General features: G+C 39.2%; 1 protein-coding gene across 5 annotated transcripts in view; it reads left to right on the top strand.

Moving 5' to 3' along the window:
* Positions 1–22,335, top strand: part of Cdk14 (cyclin-dependent kinase 14) — a 576,868-nt gene that overhangs the window by 280,527 nt on the left and 274,006 nt on the right. For all 5 annotated transcript variants that reach the window (NM_011074.3, XM_006503544.4, NM_001310448.1 and 2 more), the window contains one exon: positions 6,644–6,767. In NM_011074.3, the coding sequence (NP_035204.2) occupies positions 6,644–6,767 (124 nt within the window). The remainder of the gene's footprint in view (positions 1–6,643; positions 6,768–22,335) is intronic.

Genomic DNA, 22,335 nt, shown 5'->3' with positions numbered 1-22,335 from the left:
ACTGATTAGCAGTTTCATTCAGCAGAATGCTTGTCTTCTGGTCAGTTTCATGTCAACGTGACACAAGTGATAATCACTGGGAAGAGAGACTCCCAGTTGAGAAAATGCCTCCCTAAGATAGGCCTACAGGCAAGCCTGTCCAGCGTCCTGATTAATGATTGATACAGGAGTGTCCATCGTGTCCATCCCTCTGTGGTGGTGCTGCCCCCTAGGCAGTGCTCTTGGGTTGTATGAGAAGCTGGCTGAGCAAGTCAGGAGTGGACAGTAACTAAGCAGCACATCTCCGTGTTTCTGCCTTGTGTTCTTGGTCCGGTGTCCTTTCATGGTGAGTTGGGATATGCAACTGTTAACTGAAGTAAACCCTTACCTCCCCAAGATGCTTTTGGCTTTGCTGCTCAATCTAGGCAATAGGAACCCTAATTAAGACCCATGACTCTGTGCGTTTTCATCAGACATAGCCTGGTAACTTCTAGAAGGTTACATATTGTATCAGATCTGCTTATCATGCAAACACATTTGACTCCCCAGGGGTTTCCTAGATCAAAATCTTGCAACTTTAACCTGCTCACTCTGGGTATTGTCTTGCTTGGTGTCCACTGTTATGCTAAAATGTGAAAGAAGGTGAGATGGAAGACAATTGATTTGATTAGCCCAACTTTCAAATAAAGTGAAAGCAGTTATTTCCACAATAGCTTGCTACATACCTCAAAGTCTCATGTTTAAAAAGGATTTCTATGCAGAAAGCTGTTGTCTTTAGGAAAAACTTATTAGTGTTCCATGATCTTAGAAATGTAAATTAATTTTTATATTATTTAGAAATTCTGAAACATGTTATATATCTTTCTGAAGACATTATTGGAATATAACTAATAATTAGTAAAGTAGAAAAACCCAAAGTGGATAGAAATGAGAATAGTTTCTTTTACTGTGTGTTGCATGTTCCCTAACATGTGGATATAGAAGACACATACTTTAAAATACTGCATCCATGTGGCCAATGCACTGTCATGGATCCTTGTATATTTCTCTGTCTGAATAGTGCAATGTATGCTTTCAAGTGTATGCACAGTGGCTTATGTCATGGATTAGCTAGTTTTTAAATATTTCATCTCATTTACTACCCTTGTATAATCTTCCTGTTGTTTTAAATCTGACATAACAAATTGCAGTGATGCACTCACTGTAAAGTAAAACTACCTGGATGTGATTGAATGTATTATTATATTAAAATTAGTACTTAATATTTACATTAGATTTTTCTGAAGCTTAATTAAATGGAACTAGTCATGATAAATCATTCTATGGATTCTCCAGATCAAAGAACTACCTTGACAAGAAAAGTATTATCTGATGCAACATACAGAATATTTTTAGGATGCAATATTTCTAGTGTTTTTCTAGAAGGACGGATAGGTAGACAACACCTAGAGTAATATGTACCATAAGAAGATCTCAGTAAGTGATTGATACCAGTCATTTTCTTTATTGCCTATTCCATTGTTATTCATAGAATTATGAAATGATACAATTCAGTGCTATATGTGGCTGTTAAAGGTATCCATCCTCAATTCAAACAATCCTTTTTAAAATGAGGCATCCAAGATACAGAGATGTTAAATGGCCTCCTGATGACCGCAGAGTAGGCTAGCTCTGCTTGTGAGAAAGTACTGGCTTGCATGGGGATGTGCACTAGTGCCAATAGCTCTTCCTGGTAAATTACATAGACCCTAATGGACAACAAACAGACCTTAAAGGAAATTTTCACGGCTTGGATATCTGCAAAATGTTCACCATGCTTGATCCTGTATTAAGGAGAATCTTGTATACTAAACAATCTTTGTATTTCTGACCATTCATAGAAATGGACGACTCTAGAAAATAAGATAAAGTGCATATGAAGTTACATTTTTGACACTGGTGGGAGGGTCTCGTTATAAATCTGTTGCTGTGTCTCTAATACTTTTGAGCAACAAATATGACATATATTAAGTTCAACACTGTATACCTTTATCAATTGATTTTCAAAGTTATGATTAGAATACCTGATTTTTCTCTTTCTAAAACTTGTTTAACATGTTTCAGAAAAGAATGGCTAAAAATATTTCATGGTAATAACAAGCGTAATTTATTCTATTTTAATCTCTCTATATATTATATCTATGTCCATGTCTATGTCTATATCTATATATCTCTATCATCTATATAGATATAGATAGGTAGAAGTAAAGATGTTATATATGTTAATAAGTTTTACATTACTAAAGAAGAAAAAGGGGTTATTTCTAGGAAGTATATGTCATGAACTTCTCCATGCAGAGGAGGATAAGTCTATTCCTGGCGTTCCCCATTCCAAGGACATTGCTTAAAGCTGCTCTCATTGGTATTTCAATTACAGAAAATGACCATGCCCAAACTGGGGTGCAAACCTTCAGAGAGTCTACTGCTGTGTTTGGAAGAATCTTTTCAGAAGGATTAAGTAGGATATTCTAAGACCAAGTGTACAAGGAAGACCTCATGTACACTGCAGAGGAGAGAAGGGAAGGTGCCTCCAAATCTAACCTACCAACATTATACAATATGGTGCAGTCTGCTGCCATATTATTTATTCCTAGGAAGATTTTAAATAGATTAGAAAAACAAGGCGGCTTGGGAACCATGAGTCCATTATATGCTAATTGGAGCTTTTAAGAAGTTGAGTTTATTTAATAATGAAAGCACATTGATTATTTGGATGTTTGACTATCACGCTATGCTTGTTGTAAGCAGCGTAAATGCAGTAGTGCGATGTAGTGTAAGTTCCCACGCATCGTGACAACAGGTGACATTGAGGACACTTGTTTCTGACTTTTTTAAAATTCTGTTAGATTGAAGGGATTAAATAGTACATGTAACAGAACTTGGGGCGACCTTGGCAGTAAGAAGCTGTCTGTATTCTTTCTTTGTCATTCTGTGGGTTCCACTGTCATTTGCTACTTTGAATAACAATGCTGATGCAGAGCTTTCCCCTTGGCCTGTGTGGGTCACTCTGGTGGCTTTTCCCTGTCACATTCCCTGTTGTTTTTAGAAGGCCAGGCATGAGCTTATCTTGTGGTTTATGCAGCACCTGAGGGAGTGGCTTTCCTTAGAAACTTACATGAGAAAGGTCAGTCCTTGCCTGACTCTGTGTAAGCAGAAAGCCCCCATAACTAAGTTTCTCCATTATTACTGAATAGTAGCATTCCATGTTCTAGTTAAGCTCAGCCAGGGACAGAGTTGTCGTATTCCCTCCCTGCCTGGCAGGGCAGAGACTGCAGCTACCATAAGGTGCTAATTGTGAATCATCGACTTTTCTCATGATTTCAGTGAAGATTTTCCTTTTTCTCTGCCCTTCTTTTTTCCTCCATTCCTTTCCTTCTAAGAGCTTTTCCCTTCTTTTCCCCTCCTGGTCCTTACCTTCCTTCACCTGGTCTCTTTCCTTCCTCCCTCCCTCCCTCCCTCCCTCCCTCCCTCCCTCCCTCCCTCCCTCCCTCCCTCCCTCCCTCCTTCCTTCCTTCCTTCCTTCCTTCCTTCCTTCCTTCCTTCCTTCCATTTGCTTGTTTAACTAGGTCTCATTATCCAGCCTAAGCTGTTCTCCTGCAGGGATCTGTTTATGTAACTGTCAGTCTATCAATGCATAATGCTATCTGGCAGTGTAGAGATTTTCTCTGTCTTGATTTTCTGTGGGACTGTGTTAGTCTCTAAATTTTAGGGCTTTTCTCTATTCAAGGCATGTAATCTCATCCTTCATTAACACTGGTTTTAATCTTCTTCAACATGATATCCTAGTTAAATGACCTCTGGATTGACACATGGAGTATATATTTGAACAAATTACTGATGGTATTAGAAGAAAAAACGCTCTAGGTACTGCTTAATCTATCCACTTCTGCTCTTAGCTGTCTGAGATTCTGGGATTTCCGATCTGTGATCTTTTTATCTGTCCCTATCCAGATGTCTCTCAATTCATTCTGAAATCCTGTTAGTGGCACAGAGTGACAACTGTGTATCCAGTTTATGATGAGGGTAAAGCAGCCTGTGGGAGGTGGGGTAAATTCTACTGTGAATGGTGTGTTTAGAATCTACAGTTGGAACATAAAGTTGGAGTGGTTTATCTGGAGCACAGAAGTTGGGGAAAGAAAGAAGGAGGTCAGGGAGGCACCAGGGCCTAGGATACTGAGTTGAAGAGTAGCTTGCCTATGAATATGGTGTGAACATAATTTCTTAGAGCAGGGGAATATAGAATAGTAGTGACTGAGCACCCAGCTACAAGCAGAGTTCCGTTCAGTGGTTCAGAGGTCATGAGGAAGTGGCTTCTATATCAACATGTTGATTCTTGTCTACATTGTCTGTACTACAATAGTTGACTTTGTAGTCCAATAGTCTCAGTTTGCATCCTGACATTCACACTTAATTCCTTAGAAATCTTGAGAAACCACACTCAATTTGTCCATCACTGTTATAGAGATAATGTTAGTGTGTACTTTAAAATTCCTAACAGGAAGGTCAAATATGGTGTTGTTCAATAATGTATGGGTGAGCAGCTGGCATTTGCATGGTGTTGCATTTCTATTAGGTTGAAAGCATTGCCATGGTTCAACAGCCAAGCTCTTAGTCTATAGATACCAAGCAGTGCCTAGCATCTTGTACAAAGCCACATTTTTCTTAAAATGTTTATTTCTAAAATTTAGGATATGCTTTCTACATGCATGTGTCTCTTAAGGACTTTGAAACTCTTCATGATTTAATTTACCTACCCATCTTCCCTCCAAACTGAAGAAATAAGGAGTGTCATAGAAACTGTAAGCCTTAAGTCCCAGGATAAAAAAGAATTTGCAGTTAAGAGTGAAACTGGTGTGCATTGACTCCTAAGAAGAGTCAAGAGGAGGCACATTCTGGAAAGATGTTTGCTTTCTGGAGTCTTAAAACCAGAATTTCAGTCTGTTCTGACTCAGAAGAGAGGTCCACAGATTCCACTTGTACTGTGGAAATGGTGAGCCGAAGCCATCTCCAGCCCATGCATATTTGTCAAGGTAAAGATGTGACTTGATTGTACTGTCATCTCAGCATGTTATCTCAGTAGACACATGTGCTTGGGTTTCATAGCTCTGGCTAGTTGGAAAATTCCAGGAACACTAGCTCCTCAGGCCCTGGGGGTCACTAATCCTTTCCACTTGAGTATTTCTGAGTTGTTAGAACATCAGTCGTTTAGCTCGTGTGGGATCTTCTTGGCACAGCCTTTTGTTACTGACTGGCTATATGAAAAGGTTGTTGTTGGCACATAAATGAAAAACAAATGTATTTTATTTTTCTCTGGCAAGATTGATTGTTTAAATAGTAGGTCAACAAGAGTGACTTTTCCAAGTAACTTCTTCACAAGCAGGGCTTTGCAATGCCGAGGACATCATACTTCTTTTACCAAAATAGAAGAATTCCCTTGATATAAAAGTCCAAAGCAAAGGCCACTAATCATTTCATGAGTTATTTGTGACTCCCAAAGTATTGCTCTTGAATCTTGCTTTCTCTGCTTGGCCTGGCCAGCTCTGTGACTAGTGAAGGTACACATCTATCTTCAGGCATAGCTAATCTCTACAGCCAGATGTAAAAGACATAAAAATATGTCTGGCCACATTTGCTATGAGTATGACCATGTGACTGTTTTCTTTTGATTGTCTCAGATCATCTTGTGTTTCTGTTCCTTGAAGCATGTTAATGGTTGAATCTAGGGGATAATATATTCATGCCATTTCTGTAGAACTAAATAGGCACATTTATATGAAGTTTCTCATCTTTTGTAATGTTATAGATTGCTTTGTTTTCTTAGCCGTCATCTTGGTCTAGAGAGGTTGAAACTCTCAACACCTGATTTTTCAAATTCTGCAGTCTCTGTGGCATGATCAACACCATGAAGTCTTGGACATTCTCAGACTCACTTTTTTTTTCTTTCCATTTTTTATTAGGTATTTAGCTCATTTACATTTCCAATGCTATACCAAAAGTCCCCCATACCCACCCACCCCCACTCCCCTACCCGCCCACTCCCCCTTTTTGGCCCTGGCGTTCCCCTGTTCTGGGGCATATAAAGTTTGTGTGTCCAATGGGCCTCTCTTTCCAGTGATGGCCGACTAGGCCATCTTTTGATACATATGCAGCTAGAGTCAAGAGCTCCAGGGTACTGGTTAGTTCATAATGTTGATCCACCTATAGGGTTGCAGATCCCTTTAGCTCCTTGGCTACTTTCTCTAGCTCCTCCATTGGGAGCCCTGTGATCCATCCATTAGCTGACTGTGGGCATCCACTTCTGTGTTTGCTAGGCTCCGGCATAGTCTCACAAGAGACAGCTACATCTGAGTCCTTTCGATAAAATCTTGCTAGTGTATGCAATGGTGTCAGCGTTTGGATGCTGATTATGGGGTGGATCCCTGGATATGGCAGTCTCTACATGGTCCATCCTTTCATCTCAGCTCGGGTTATATACTAACATTACATATTTTTTGCTTAATGATAGGTAGGAAATTTAGTGGTGGTTGCCCTTTCTCACTAATATATTTGGCAGACTGTCTATATAAACTGGCATTTATTCAAATTTGGATTCTAACTCTCACCCCCCCCCCCCATTTTTTTTCAGTTGTTTTTATTTCAGCTGCTGCGAGGACTGTCTTACATCCACCAGCGTTATATTTTGCACAGAGACCTGAAACCGCAGAACCTTCTCATCAGCGATACGGGGGAGTTGAAGCTGGCAGATTTCGGTAGGAAAGCAGTTAATTACCGGTCTATTTGTCACACTGTGAGAGTGCTGGGCAGATGGTGGCACTGCCTTTGTTTAGGTGCAGTGCCTCTCCCACCACAGATCATGGGAAATTCTTTTCTTTCTGGAATGAAGAAATTACTTTTGCCTTTTGAAAAGTGATGGAGTAAAACATAGAGGTTGGTAGATTTTTATAATGTGTAGGCTGCTTATTAGTCTTCCTGAAATGATAGCAAGACACTCACACATGACACCGAATAAGATGTCAGTAAAATTTTGAACATAAAATGTACTAAAGAAGTCTTTTTCTTATCTTAGTTTTTATTATGAAAAATAATCAAAAGCAAAATGAAAATATAGTATACCATACAACTTCAAGACGTCTAAACTTTTTATTGAACTTGGAAGAGCTGTGAAATGACATCTTAGTTCCACTTTGGGCATTCTGGGATGGACAGTGTTCAAAATTGTATGTTACCCTACGGACTATATTAATATGGGAATCTTAGGATAGTGTAATCTTACCAGAAGTGACTGTTATTTCAGATATTGCTTATATCAATGTAAATGAGAATAGTTATTTAAATTCTAGGTCCTAGAGTAGAACTTTTGTAAGATGTTCTTAGAAATTTGAGTAGAGTACCTTCTGTTTCTATTTTGTGGAATAGTTTGAGGAGAGTTGGAATTAGGTCTTCTATGAAGGTCTGATGGAATTCTGCACTAAACCCATCTGGTCCTGGGCTTTTTTTCTTTTGGTTGGGAGACTATTAATAACTACTTCTATTTCTTTAGGGGATATGGGACTGTTTAGATCATTAATCTGATCCTGATTTAATTTTGGTACCTGGTATCTGTCTAGGAAGTTATCCATTTCATACATGTTTTCCAGTTTTGTTGAGTATAGCCCTTTGTATATGCCCCAGTACAGGGGAACACCAGGGCCAGGAAGCAGGAGTGGGTGGGTTGGGGAACAGGACGGTGGGAGGGTATAGGGGACTTTCAGGATAGCATTTGAAATGTAAATGAAGAAAATATTTAATAAAAAATGAAGAAAAAAAAAAAGAAATTTGATGGTTGGCCTTTGATAGCTCGGCTCATCCACGGGAAGGAAAATCCCCTGCCTGTCACTAGAGCTGTGGCTCACTGGGTTCCCAGCTCTTGGGGTAACACTTGATGGCACTGTGATGTGTTGACACTATACTGTCTCAATTATTTTTGAATAAATATTCAGATTAGAATTTGTTCCATTAAGAAGAGAATGAAAATATTACCCATGGAATGTAAAGATGCCTGAGGTTGAGACCCCCTTTTGAGGAAAATAATTATTTTTCCCATTCCGAATTCCAATGAATAAAAAAAGGAAGCAGCTGTTTATTTTGAGGTCAGGCAGTTGAATACCACTGGACACATTAACTCTGCTGGGTTTTGGGTGTTCCTTTCTTCCAAAAAGAAAATGAAACAAAAGTTAGCTAGTGTAAAATATTTCTTGAAATATACTATTCTGTTGAACATTTAACAGAAATTGAGCCTGTTTCTTAAATTTTGTATTGGGTATGCCAATAAGTATATTATAAGAATTATTTGTCTGCATAGCTAAAGATATGGTGGAAGTGTATGAATATGATTTACACTTGATTTTATATATTAAAATATTACTTTTATTATTAGAGTAAGGTAAGTTCATCTTAAAAGACTCTCTTAAGTCTATTGCTTACCCAGTGCCACACAGTCCTGAAGATATACATGAAACTCACATCAAATGGACTCAACAGGTTATATTTAGGAATATATATACATACATACATACATACATATATACATATATGTATATTTACACACACACACATATATACACAAACTAAACACTAGCATTCATTAATTTGTTAGATAAGGAAGAAAGTGAGATGGAAGTCTTCAAACCCAATATCGCGGTGGTTTTCTTAGTGTAGGTAATTTAAAATATGAATAACTTAGAAATGGCATGTTAACAATTTTTGTGCATTTTCTGTGTCTTTTTTGTATGTCTTATTTCTCTTACCTGGTACAAATACCCCAAAAGATGCATAGTATTTTGTATTTGTCTAATAAGTATATGTCCCTAATGTTTATCATGTTAAGAAGTGTGACAAAAGCATGCGCATCCTCTGGTATTTTTCCATTATTGGCTGACATATCATTTCTGTTCAAGCCTTTTTCAAGGATGTTTTAATTTTTCTAATTACCCACAATTATGCACATTTCTGCATTTCACTCCTGGTTGTGAAGGCACGATTTGCTAGTCATATGGAGTTGTTTTAAAAGCCACTGATTCTTCACTCCAAACTGGTGTGCCAAGGATGGCCCTGTACCTCCAGTGTCACAGCCTGTTGTCTAGCTAAGAATGTGCCGTGGGTATCCATCCCATGCATAGTGTGTAGTGAGCAACACTCATTCACCAATTGATGATTTCCCCCAACTAATTGTGCATTATTTTGTCTTTTAATTTAAGACATGCAATTAACTGTGGTTTATTGTGTTTGGACACAAGTGTGTGTGAGATGACAGAATTGCATAGAAAAATGCAATGGAGCTAAACTGTCAAAGGGGGACAGCTCCAGGCAGCAGAGCATTTGATGCTGGGTTTCATTCAGACTTCAGCATGGAAGAGCTTTGGAAACCATTTCCTTCTCTTCCCTTTCTCTTTTATGTGAACAATGGCCTAAATGTCCAAATAAAGGAGGCAAATGTGGTCCAGATGACTGTATCCTCTGTACTGAAAATGCTACTTCCTCATTAGGAACAAATCCCAGAGGATAAAATAATGTATCAGGTTTATTTTGTGTACTGTATTCTCATTCATTACTTCTTGTTTCATCACAAATAAGCTTATAGTAGGCATTCCAACTTTTTGAGAGAAATGTGAAACTTGGAGTAAGTTAGGCCTGGTTGTCTGGTCACAGTGTTGATCTATCGGCCACTTAGGTGTCTGATCACAATGTTGGTCTATCAGATAGTTGATCTATAGCCTTTAATCTCAGTTGGCCAAGTGTCTTTATCATTATAGATACAGACATTTACCTTTCAGCTGTCTAATTCTTTAACAAATTGTTGATCATTATATGTATCCCATATATAGATGTGTGTATAGATGTGCTAAATACAATATATATGATACTGTTACTATGTATACAGATCACACTAATAAAATACATCTCAGAATTTAGGACAGTAATGGGTGAATCTGATTTTAATATTGGGTGATTTTTGTCCTTGGATAAGGTGAAACAGGCATAGCTATATTTATAGATCTTTCACTTCTGAATAGAACACAGTTCTAAATTTCAGGTAGTTGAAAGGCTCTAACTATTTTCAGTAAGACAAGGCCTGCTTACTATTCACTGAGCATTATTTTCTACATACATTTGGAATGAATAAGTGAGTGGTTTATCACTGCGATCTGCCTGTTGCGGAGCTTCACTGTGTTTTTATGTCTTAAATTGTGTGCCACATTTGGACTCCTTTCCAGTTGTCTTCACATCATTTATGGAGAAAATATTCTAATGCATTATGCAGCCCATGGCCTCACTACCTTGGTGCTGCTAGTAAACTGTGGCACAACCAAATTCCAAACTTGTTTCCTCCTCACAGCTGTCAATTGGCCTTTATCTTCTCCTGGGATGAGCTGCTTCCCGCTTCCCATGTGGCTGTCTGTTTCTGTTACTTGTTTGTTTGTTTGTTTATTCAGAGGATTCATTCATTCATTCATTCATTCATTCAGAGGTAGTTCCTGTAACCCTTATCAGAATAGGGCCATTCTCAGTGCTGTCATCAGCTTACCAGATTGAGTCGCATTTCTAATGCTTTGAAAGTATTTTAGTCACTTGCCTTTTGCTTCAGCTACATCTCATGCTCACTATTGTCTGCACTATATGCACAACCCTATGAGAGATACTTGATAGAAAGTATTGACAGTAAATATTGGTTAATGGATAAAAATATGCATGACTAAGTCAATAACCATCTGAAGATTAAGGCTCGACTGAACTTAACTAATCTTTGTTTAATTAGCTTTGTAAAACTGACTATAGAACAACTGTCTGTCTATCAGAGTTGTTCTAGACATTGATAGTCAAGAGTACGGATGAAATTGATGGGTTGAGAGAGTGTATTGTCTCCGATATGTTTTGAGTCTCTCACGCATGGGTTTCATACACTGTTTGATATTTACAAGGTTTGGACCTTCAGGCTACAGAAATAACATCATCACTGAGCAAATGTAGCTATTAGACTGCACCTCACTGCTTACTTGAACTGTTAGCAACTGCAAAGTATATCAGGCATTGAATTAATTGTTATGAATTTCACTCATTTTTTCAAGAAGTTATTCATGTTTTCTGAGATGTATCTTTGCTGTGTGAAATGAAAGACCACAGTACAAATACAGTCCCAGGTCCTTTAGTGTTGGTGGTTTGTATTGAACACTTTAGTGCTTGTTACCCTATTTTCTAATAACTCGGGACTTACTGGCACGGAAAAATCTGTACACTAAATTTGAATCAGTGCTGTGCCATTCCTCCCAGAAATCTAAATTTTTGGTTTTTTTTTTCTTCCTTTTTAGATTATTATAATTACATCATTTCCCCTGTCCTTTCCTTTTGTCAGCCTATTCTTTATGTCCCTTCCACACACAAACTGTCATTGACATGCACAGCCTCATTTTCTTTAAATCTTGTTTCATATGTACGTGTATGTATGTTTCTCTCAACACAAATGCAGCATGCTCTTTTCATATAATGTTATTTGTGTATTTGTGTCTTCAGTAGTTTGAAATTCAAAAACAAATGGATTAAGTCAAGCTTTTGTGATGCATTGATCACTTTAAAAGAAAAGAATTGAAGCAAACTCATGAATTCATCAGGAATTAGACATTTATTTTCTATTTAATAGTGTAAGAACTCAAAATGGGGGCTGGAAGAGATGGTTCAGTGGTTAAGAGCACTGACTGCTCTTTAAGAGGTCCCGAGTTCAATTCCCAGCAACCACATGGTGGCTCACAATCATCTCTAATGGGATTTTATGCCCTCTTCTGCCACGGGCTGGCTTCAATTGACCCCTCAACCCACAGAAGAATCAGAGTCCTGCAGTGGGCAGGGAGTTGGCAAAAGTAACAGATGTGAACACAAGGGAGTGTTGATCTGAATGTAATTTCTCAAAGCGAGCATCAGACTTATATATTATAGAAGAAAACAAAGAAGTTAGGTGACACATCAGCCAAGGTACATTGAAGTTATTTAACACAAAACAGAGAAATGCATAGAAAAAGACTGGCAGGTACCAGGCAATGTTTACAACTGAGATAAGATCAGCCCTATCTAAAGTCAGCTATTCACACAGGAGCCAGGTGAAAGGTCTGATGCAATACTAGTCTATTATTAAACCCACCACCAGGGTTCCCTTAGTAAATACCTAATTATGGTATTCCTCTGGGCCTAGTGAAAAACAGGCACTAGGGGAGTTCAGTACTACTAACCCTTTCATGAATAATATAATACTTTAGTTCCTCCTAAAACCACAGTCGTTCTTTCTACTATTATGTAATGTAGGCTGCCATTCATGTCTGTAATGGGAATTCTAAGTATACTTTGCTAAGGTTGCCCTGAGATTTCTAGCTCCTATCCAGTAAAATACTACAAGAAAGCATGCAAGACCATCCACACTATTGCAGGGACAAATTTGGATCATTCATGCTATGAGAATGCTAAGGTTCCAGGAGGATAAGTTTCTGTGAAACATTTTTGCCTCGAGACTACGTCCAAGCTTTTAAGCCTGCCACACAGTCTTTACTGAAGTGGGTGTGGCACTCTTCTGGTGTGTCTGAGGAGAGCACTAGCGTGTTCATTTATATAAAATAATAATTATAAAAAAGAGCTAGAAGTAACTTTAATTTCCATCTAAATCAGATTAAAGTGGACTGTAGATTTATAGTTTGTGCAGCTTCTGCATGATAGCATGGGAGCAATCCAGGTCTCTTCTCATGCTGTTAAAAGTCGGCCTAACTATTTTGAAGGGCACTTAGGTTGTTTATCCCGGGATGGAGAGAGGTACGCCAAGAAGTCTCTAGTAAACAATTGAAGTCATAGTTTGTTTTACGGTCTGGTCAATGGAGAAACAGAGTTGAATAGCTCTGTGGTTTTAATCAAGGAAACTCTCCATGCTGTCTTTCCACAATAGATCTTGAACATCACATTCCTAATGTTGATAGTTCTCTCCAACATTTTAGGGAATTTTTGTAAATAAATTTTAGACTAATTTAAGGGAAACTCTAGAGATATATCTCTGTAGAGGAGATGTTAAGTGCGTGTGTGTTTGTCTTATGCTTCTCAAAATTCACATACAAAATAATAGAACATAAAAAATAAAAAATAAATAAATTTTCAGATGCTAAGTAGGGTCCATTCAATGGGTTTGATTGATGTGAAATCTCTAGATGAAAGTCTTTTTCCAAAGGTATAGATGTTCAACTGTTTTATACCATTCACAAATGCAATTCATCATTAGAGCTATAACAATAAATTTAAGGTTGAACTTGACAAATTTGTTATGGCCTGCGGGGTTCTGTTTTACTAGGTCTTTCTTATAGTACATAGTTTGTAATAATGAATGGCTTTATTACAGAATGAAGAATCACTCTATTTTACAAGGCCTTTGGACCATTAAACACATAATTTTAATGCTAAGTTTAGGCAGTTGCTTTTATTTAGCTCTGCAAACAGACAATCTATTTAGAATTAGATGCTCCACTCTGGAATGTGGAGAGGGCTATAGGCACAGCCTTGTCCGTCTGTCCGTCCTTCCTTCCTTCCTTTCTTTCTCTCTCTCTCTCTCTCTCTTTCTTTCTTTCTTTCTTTCTTTCTTTCTTTCTTTCTTTCTCTTTCTTTACTAAAATTACTTTTATTACAGTTGCTCTTTTAAACATTTCCTTTGCTATGATACAAAGGATGCTTACAAACAAAATAAGCCTGTCCTTTCTATCTCAACATCTGGCACCAAAGTCGTGCATTTCAGTAGTGAGCTAATGTTGACACATTAATATCACTCATGTTATTTAGAGACATGTATACACCCTTCCAATATTGTCAGCAGATAGTGTCAGATATGGGAACTGCACTTAGACCAGGCTTGAAGCAATAGAGTGATTATTGAGGTGAACTGGTTCGAAGAGCAAGCTACAGTTAGAGTTCTAAATAGGAGATGGGTCTTTTTTTTTCCCAAGGCAGGGTTTCTCTCTGTAACCCTGGCTATCCTGGAACTCACTCTATAGACCAGGTTGTCCTCGAACTCAGAAATCCACCTGCCTCTGTCTTCCAAATGCTGGGATTAAAAGCATGTGCCACCACTGCCCAGCTTTTTTTTTTTTTTCTTTTTGTCCTTTAATAATGTCCACTCTGGTTTAAATGGTGACATTTACGACACCTCATTTATCAATGGTTGGCGATTATTTCATGGAAAAATGCAATCCAATTCACAAAGTTCTAACCTATGTCTCTACATTGGTTCTGGGACTTGCAACCCCACTCAACATTACCAGGTTTCCTGGCATGGTCCACTGCTCCACAATTCTTCTCTTTATAAAGGAGATGTGTTATCAGAATAACTGTCTCCTATGTTGGGAACAGTTTGATATTGAACCAAGACCTGATTAGTCATGATCATTCCAATGCTACTCATCTGCTGCTTTAGAAATTGGATGAGGCAGGGTGCCAAAAGAAGCAAGACTCCCTGGTGTAGCTATCCCCTGAGAGGCTCTGCCAGAGCCTGGCAAGTACAGATATGGATGTGTGCAGCCAAACATCAGACTGAGCATGGGGAACCCAATGGAGAAGTTAGGGCAAGGACTGTAGGGGCAGAAGGGGTTTGCAAACCCATAGAAGTACAACAGTATCAACCAACCAGACCTCACCCCAGAGCTCCCAGAGACTAAACCACCAATCAAAGCATAGACATGGGGAGGGGAGACCCATAGCTCCAGCTGGATATGTAGCAGAAGACTGCCTTATCTGGCATAACTGGGAGGGAAGGCCCTTGGTCCTGTAGAGGCTCAATGACTCAGGGTAGAAGAATGCTATGGTGCTGAGGCAGAAGTGGGTGTGTGGGTGGGGGAGCATCCTCAAAGAGGCAAGGGGAGGCGAGGGGATGGGGGCTTGTGGAGGGAAAACCGGGAAGAGGTATAACACTTGAAATGTAAATAAATAAACTAACCAATAAAAATGAAAGAAGAAAAATGAAGCACGGTTCCAATGGCTGCTACAGGGCCAAGGAGGGTAAGAAGCCAAGTTACCAAGGAGTTAGAGTACCAAGGGGTAGAAGTGTTGGGAGCATGGAGTGCTCAGAGGTTCCACTGGGGCTCTTTGAGCATTTGTGGATCTTGTGAATGCCTGGTGCCCAAGTGGATCAAAAGAGGATGTCAGATTCCCTGGAACTAGAGTTACAGATGATTGTGAGCCACGCTGTCGGTTGTGGGAATTAAAACTGTATTGTCTGCACGAACAAAAAGACGCTCATCACCACTGAGCCATTTTTCCATCCTTGGGACTATGAATTTGAAAGTAAATGGGTGGGGATAACACATGAGGAGTTGGAAGGTTGAGAAAAAGGAGTACAGGTTATAAATACAGTACTCATTTATGAACTTGTCAAATAAGTACCTATTAGAAAAAGGAATAAAGTTACTGCATGGTGCCAAGGTGGGTAAAGAATCCCAAGATGGGTGGGCTTAAATTAGTTCCAAAAGCCAATTGTTGGGAAGCTTGTGGGAAGATCATATGGAAACCAAGACCATGGCAAACTCCCTGAAGTTCTGAAAGAGAACAGTCCTCTACAGATTGTTCCAGTGCAGGCAGAGGTGGCAGGGAATGGTTCCACTCTTGCCTTTCTGAATTCTAAGATTCATAGGGTCTGAGTTCACTCACATTTATGAGTTCTTTTCTCTGTTGGCCGGCTCCTTTTCCCCCAGAGTGATGGTGGTGGGATGTGTGTGTGTGTGTGTGTGTGCGCGCGCGTGTGGTCTTTACTGTCATAGAACTTGTTCTGTAGACCAGCTGGCCTCCAATTCACATTGATCTGCCTGTCTCTGCCTGTCCAATGCTGAGATTAGAGGCACGCACCACCAGTGCTTGGCTAAAGATTACTTTTCAACAGGTGGCAGCACCAAGTGAAAATCCACATCCATACAATAAGCTTGGATCCATGATGGCCAGCAGATATAAAAGTGAACTCAAATGAATCTTAGTTCTAAAAGTAAGATCTAAAATTATAAAATCTCTACATAAAGATTTCTTTACATAGCTGATAAAGGAACAGTGTAAAGTAATAAAGAAGAAATATTTAAAAATGTAAGCACTTTATTCTTTTTTTGTATGTAATAATCTTATTTTTATTTACAAAGTTTGTGATGCAAGGGCTATGATTTTCTCTGTTTGAGAGGAAACTAGGAAGGGGATAACATTTGAAATGTAAATAAAGGAAATATCTAATAAAAAAGAAATAAAGGAAGGAAGGAAGGAAGGAAGGAAAGAAGGAAAGGCAAGCTCTGGAGTCAACCAGTGTGCAGAGAACTGATATAGAACAGTACACAATTCCTCACAACACCAAGAGGATCTGCCAGATGGCACATGCTGGCTGCACCTCCTTAGGAAGAGACACAAGCTTGCTTAGAGTTTCTTCCAACAATGATTTGGTTACAGGAAGCCAGGGCTCCTGTCATCTTGGAAGCCTCTCCATCTCTAGTTCACATGGCAGCACAAAGCATCCCTTCTGCCCTGAAGAAAGCTCTGCCATCTCAACAGGATATGAATGGCTGGGCAGAAATACAAGCTGTGGGTTACCCAGATTTCAGGCTACAAAAACACTGTTTTGTGAACAGAAGTCAGGGCCCTGGTGAACATCTCCATACCCAATTATAAAGAGATTTTGAAGACACTGAGATAGAACAACTGAAGAGGGAATGAGAACTCATATGAATTGATCCAAACTGAGTCCTTTAACAAGGTGGCTACCCTACCTCCACATGTCTATTGAGGAAGAATGTATTTGGGCTTTCAGTGGCCCAGCCATCGTACCCTCTACCTTCCAACATTTCTGGGGCACAGTAAGGGAGGGTTCCACAGAACTCGACCAGCTTCTGGCCCATGATTATCTTGGTGCCCAATCCAAAATCAGCAAGCTTTACATCTCCTCTGTGGTCAATCCCTTTCTTGTGACAGTACTTGAGGGCATACACTATCTGGCTAAACAGTCTGTGGCACTCCTTCTCTGCTATATAACCAAACTTTTCAATTCTGCTCAGCAGCTCTCCTCCCATAGCATGCTCCAGAACGATGAAAATGTTTCTGGTGGTGTCGATTATGTGTAAAACTTTGATAATATGGGGATGGTCAAGGGATTTCATGATTTCGATTTCAGATTGCACAAGGGGGTTTCTCCTGCTTTGGGGGAGGATTTTTATTGCTACCTTTATCTTTGTGAGTAGATGGCTCGCCAGTTTTACTTCCCCGAATGACCCTTGGCCAAGGGTTGTTAATATTTTATAGTGCTCCGTTACGGCAAGTTCGCCAAAGGTGTTCGACCTGAGGTCCTGACGTGCTTGCCACCTCTTCATCATTGCTGATAGGTCAATTGTTTTGTGGTCAGTGTCCACAACACCTAGGGATGCAAGAAAAATAGGAAGTAAAAGTGGGTCTAAAAGAAACATTTATAGCCTTAATACAAACACAAAAGTTATCCAAATGATCTAATGATGCATGTCACAGTCATAGAAATATTAGAGCAAGCAAAATCCAAAAGAATTAGAATCAAGTTCAGAATATGAATTGATGAAATGGAGACAAAAATAATACAAAGACCAATGTAACTGTCTTAGTTTGGAATTCTTAGCTGTGAATAGCCTCCATGACCAAGGCAACTCTTATTAAGGACAATACGCATTTGAAGCTGCCTTACATGTTCAGGAGTTCAGTCCATTATCACCAATGTAAGACTATGGCAGCATACTGGCAGGCATGAAGCAGGAGGAGATGAGAGTCCTACATCTTCATCTGAAGACTGTTAAGAGAAGACTGTCTCTTCTTAGAAGTTAGGAGTAGGAGCTCAAAACCCACCTGGACAGTGGCACACTTCATCCAACAAGGTGACACTTGCTAATAGTGCCACTCCCTGGGCCAAGCATATTCAACACCACTCTGGTAACAAAGACTTGTTTATTCTAAGGATAACAATAACAAGTAATCTTCACCAAGATAACTCATAGAAATAGGAAGATATACATTAACAATATTAGAGAGAAGATAATGCAGTATACAATAAATACAAATGGAATCCAGATATCCAAACAGTCACTAGGGAATCTCTTAAAAATGTTCCGGTGAAATGGAAAAATCTAGAAATAATTGATGATCCTCTAGATATACATTAAACTACCAACTAAAACTAAAAAGAGGGAAAACATCCAAACTGAAGACTGTATGAGTCAGAGGCAGTTGATGGCAAAAAGTTGCAGTGTTTTCTGGGTAAAGGAGGGAGTTGCACATATGAACTCACAGCATTGTGACCTGCTCAGGCTCAAGTCAGTCAAAATCTCAGCATGAAGAGGGGAGGTGGACAGGAAATCACACACCCAGCTGATGAGCCCTTCAAAACTGATAGCTGTCAGGAGAGCTATCAATTTTAAGGATGTGGCCCCTTACTGATAAGGTTGGACAGACTACTCTTCAATGGAAGGCCACACACCTGAGAGTATAAAGACAAGAGAAAGTGTACTGGATGGCCAGACACAAAACAAAAGACCCAAACCAGGAGAGTAGGAACTGACGAGCGGAGGATCTGGGAGGAGTTAGGGGAAAGGATAAATACAACCAAAATATCATGTAAAATTTTCAAAAATCGCCAGGTGTGGTGGCGCACGCCTTTAATCCCAGCACTCGGGAGGCAGAGGCAGGTGGATTTCTGAGTTCGAGGCCAGCCTGGTCTACAAAGTGAGTTCCAGGACAGCCAGGGCTATACAAAGAAACCCTGTCTTGAAAACAAACAAACAAACAAACAAACAAAAATCTCAAAAATCTAATTTCAAACAAAAATGCAACAAGATTTAAATTGTAATTTAAAAGAATTTCTTAACAACAATAAAAATAAGGAAAGGCCAGACCAGACAAACTCATTGGTGATTTTCATCAAATCTTTAAAGATGAGCCCACACCAGTACTTCTTAAACTATTTATTAAACTAGAAAGAGGAGCAGGAGCAATCAAGATTCATCCTTAGAGAATGTATTACACAGATACTGAGGCCACATGGGCACAGTAACAAGAGTCATAGTAACATAGTCAACACCTGTGAACACAGACACAATAATCCTTAGTCTGAGAGCTTAATGCCTCACACAGAATTCAACAGCCCTTGAAGGGACCAAACTTCCTGATCAAGATGGATTCATCCAGTCATGCCAGGGCTGCAACAACCACTAAGGATTGACAGCAATGCATAGAAATGGAAGGGCAAGAATCACATACTCAGCTGAAGAATGGAATTGTCATTTAAAAAGAAGCGTACCCAAACCTATGGGACACAATGAAAGCATTTCTAAGAGGGAAACTCATAGCTCTGAGTGCCTCCAAGAAGAAACAGGAGACAGCACATACTAGCAGCTTGACAACACATCTAAAAGCTCTAGAAAAAAAGGAAGCAAATTCACCCAAGAGGAGTAGACGGCAGGAAATAATCAAACTCAGGGGTGAAATCAACCAAGTGGAAACAAGAAGAACTATTCAAAGAATTAACCAAACGAGGAGTTGGTTCTTTGAGAAAATCAACAAGATAGATAAACCCTTAGCTAGACTCACTAAAGGGCACAGGGACAAAATCCTAATTAACAAAATCAGAACTGAAAAGGGAGACATAACAACAGATCCTGAAGAAATCCAAAACACCATCAGATCCTTCTACAAAAGGCTATACTCAACAAAACTGGAAAACCTGGACGAAATGGACAAATTTCTGGACAGATACCAGGTACCAAAGTTGAATCAGGATCAAGTTGACCATCTAAACAGTCCCATATCACCTAAAGAAATAGAAGTAGTTATTAATAGTCTCCCAGCCAAAAAAAGCCCAGGACCAGACGGGTTTAGTGCAGAGTTCTATCAGACCTTCAAAGAAGATCTCATTCCAGTTCTGCACAAACTATTTCACAAAATAGAAGTAGAAGGTACTCTACCCAACTCATTCTATGAAGCCACTATTACTCTGATACCTAAACCACAGAAAGACCCAACAAAGATAGAGAACTTCAGACCAATTTCTCTTATGAATATAGATGCAAAAATCCTCAATAAAATTCTCGCTAATCGAATCCAAGAACATATTAAAGCAATCATCCATCCTGACCATGTAGGTGTTATTCCAGGGATGCAGGAATGGTTTAATATACGAAAATCCATCAATGTAATCCATTATATAAACAAACTCAAAGACAAAAACCACATGATCATCTCGTTAGATGCTGAGAAAGCATTTGACAAGATCCAACACCCATTCATGATAAAAGTTTTGGAAAGATCAGGAATTCAAGGCCCATACCTAAACATGATAAAAGCAATCTACAACAAACCAGTAGCCAACATCAAAGTAAATGGAGAGAAGCTGGAAGCAATCCCACTAAAATCAGGGACTAGACAAGGCTGCCCACTTTCTCCCTACCTTTTCAATATAGTACTTGAAGTATTAACCAGAGCAATTCGACAACAAAAGGAGATCAAGGGGATACAAATTGGAAAGGAGGAAGTCAAAATATCACTTTTTGCAGATGATATGATAGTATATATAAGTGACCCTAAAAATTCTACCAGAGAACTCCTAAACCTGATAAACAGCTTCGGTGAAGTAGCTGGATATAAAATAAACTCAAACAAGTCAATGGCCTTTCTCTATACAAAGAATAAACAGGCTGAGAAAGAAATTAGGGAAACAACACCCTTCTCAATAGTCACAAATAATATAAAATACCTTGGCGTGACTCTAATTAAGGAAGTGAAAGATCTGTATGATAAAAACTTCAAATCTCTGAAGAAAGAAATTAAAGAAGATCTCAGAAGATGGAAAAATCTCCCATGCTCATGGCTTGGCAGGATCAACATTGTAAAAATGGCTATCTTGCCAAAAGCAATCTACAGATTCAATGCAATCCCCATCAAAATTCCAACTCAATTCTTCAACGAATAAGAAGGAGCAATTTGCAAATTCATCTGGAATAACAAAAAACCTAGGATAGCAAATAGTCTTCTCAAGGATAAAAGAACCTCTGGTGGAATCACCATGCCTGACCTAAAGCTTTACTATAGAGCAATTGTGATAAAAACTGCATGGTACTGGTATAGAGACAGACAAGTAGACCAATGGAATAGAATTGAAGACCCAGAAATGAACCCACACACCTATGGTCACTTGATCTTCGACAAGGGAGCTAAAACCATCCAGTGGAAGAAAGACAGCATTTTCAACAATTGGTGCTGGCACAACTGGTTGTTATCGTGTAGAAGAATGCGAATCGATCCATACTTATCTCCTTGTACTAAGGTCAAATCTAAGTGGATCAAGGAACTTCACTTAAAACCAGAGACACTGAAACTTATAGAGGAGAAAGTGGGGAAAAGCCTTGAAGATATGGGCACAGGGGAAAAATTCCTGAACAGAACAGCAATGGCTTGTACTGTAAGATCGAGAATTGACAAATGGGACCTAATGAAACTCCAAAGTTTCTGCAAGGCAAAAGACACCGTCAGTAAGACAAAAAGACCAGCAACAGATTGGGAAAGGATCATTACCTATCCTAAATCAGATAGGGGACTAATATCCAACATATATAAAGAACTCAAGAAGGTGGACTTCAGAAAATCAAATAACCCCATTAAAAAAATGGGGCTCAGAACTGAACAAAGAATTCTCACCTGAGGAATACCGAATGGCAGAGAAACACCTGAAAAAACGTTCAACATCCTTAATCATCAGGGAAATGCAAATCAAAACAACCCTGAGATTCCACCTCACACCAGTCAGAATGGCTAAGATAAAAAATTCAGGTGACAGCAGATGCTGGCTTGGATGTGGAGAAAGAGGAACACTCCTCCATTGTTGGTGGGATTGCAGGCTTGTACAAACACTCTGGAAATCAGTCTGGCGGTTCCTCAGAAAATTGGACATAGTACTACCGGAGGATCCAGCAATACCTCTCCTGGGTATATATCCAGAAGATGCCCCAACGGGTAAGAAGGACACATGCTCCACTATGTTCATAGCAGCCTTATTTATAATAGCCAGAAGCTGGAAAGAACCCAGATGCCCCTCAACAGAGGAATGGATACAGAAAATGTGGTACATCTACACAATGGAGTACTACTCAGCTATTAAAAAGAATGAATTTATGAAATTCCTAGCCAAATGGATGGACCTGGAGGGCATCATCCTGAGTGAGGTAACACATTCACAAAGGAACTCACACAATATGTACTCACTGATAAGTGGATATTAGCCCCAAACCTAGG

The sequence above is a fragment of the Mus musculus genome, chromosome 5, assembly GCF_000001635.26.
Source record: "Mus musculus strain C57BL/6J chromosome 5, GRCm38.p6 C57BL/6J".
Taxonomy (NCBI): domain Eukaryota; kingdom Metazoa; phylum Chordata; class Mammalia; order Rodentia; family Muridae; genus Mus; species Mus musculus.
The sequence above is the reverse complement of the archived record's forward strand: the minus strand, read 5'-3'. Positions and strand labels throughout refer to the sequence as shown.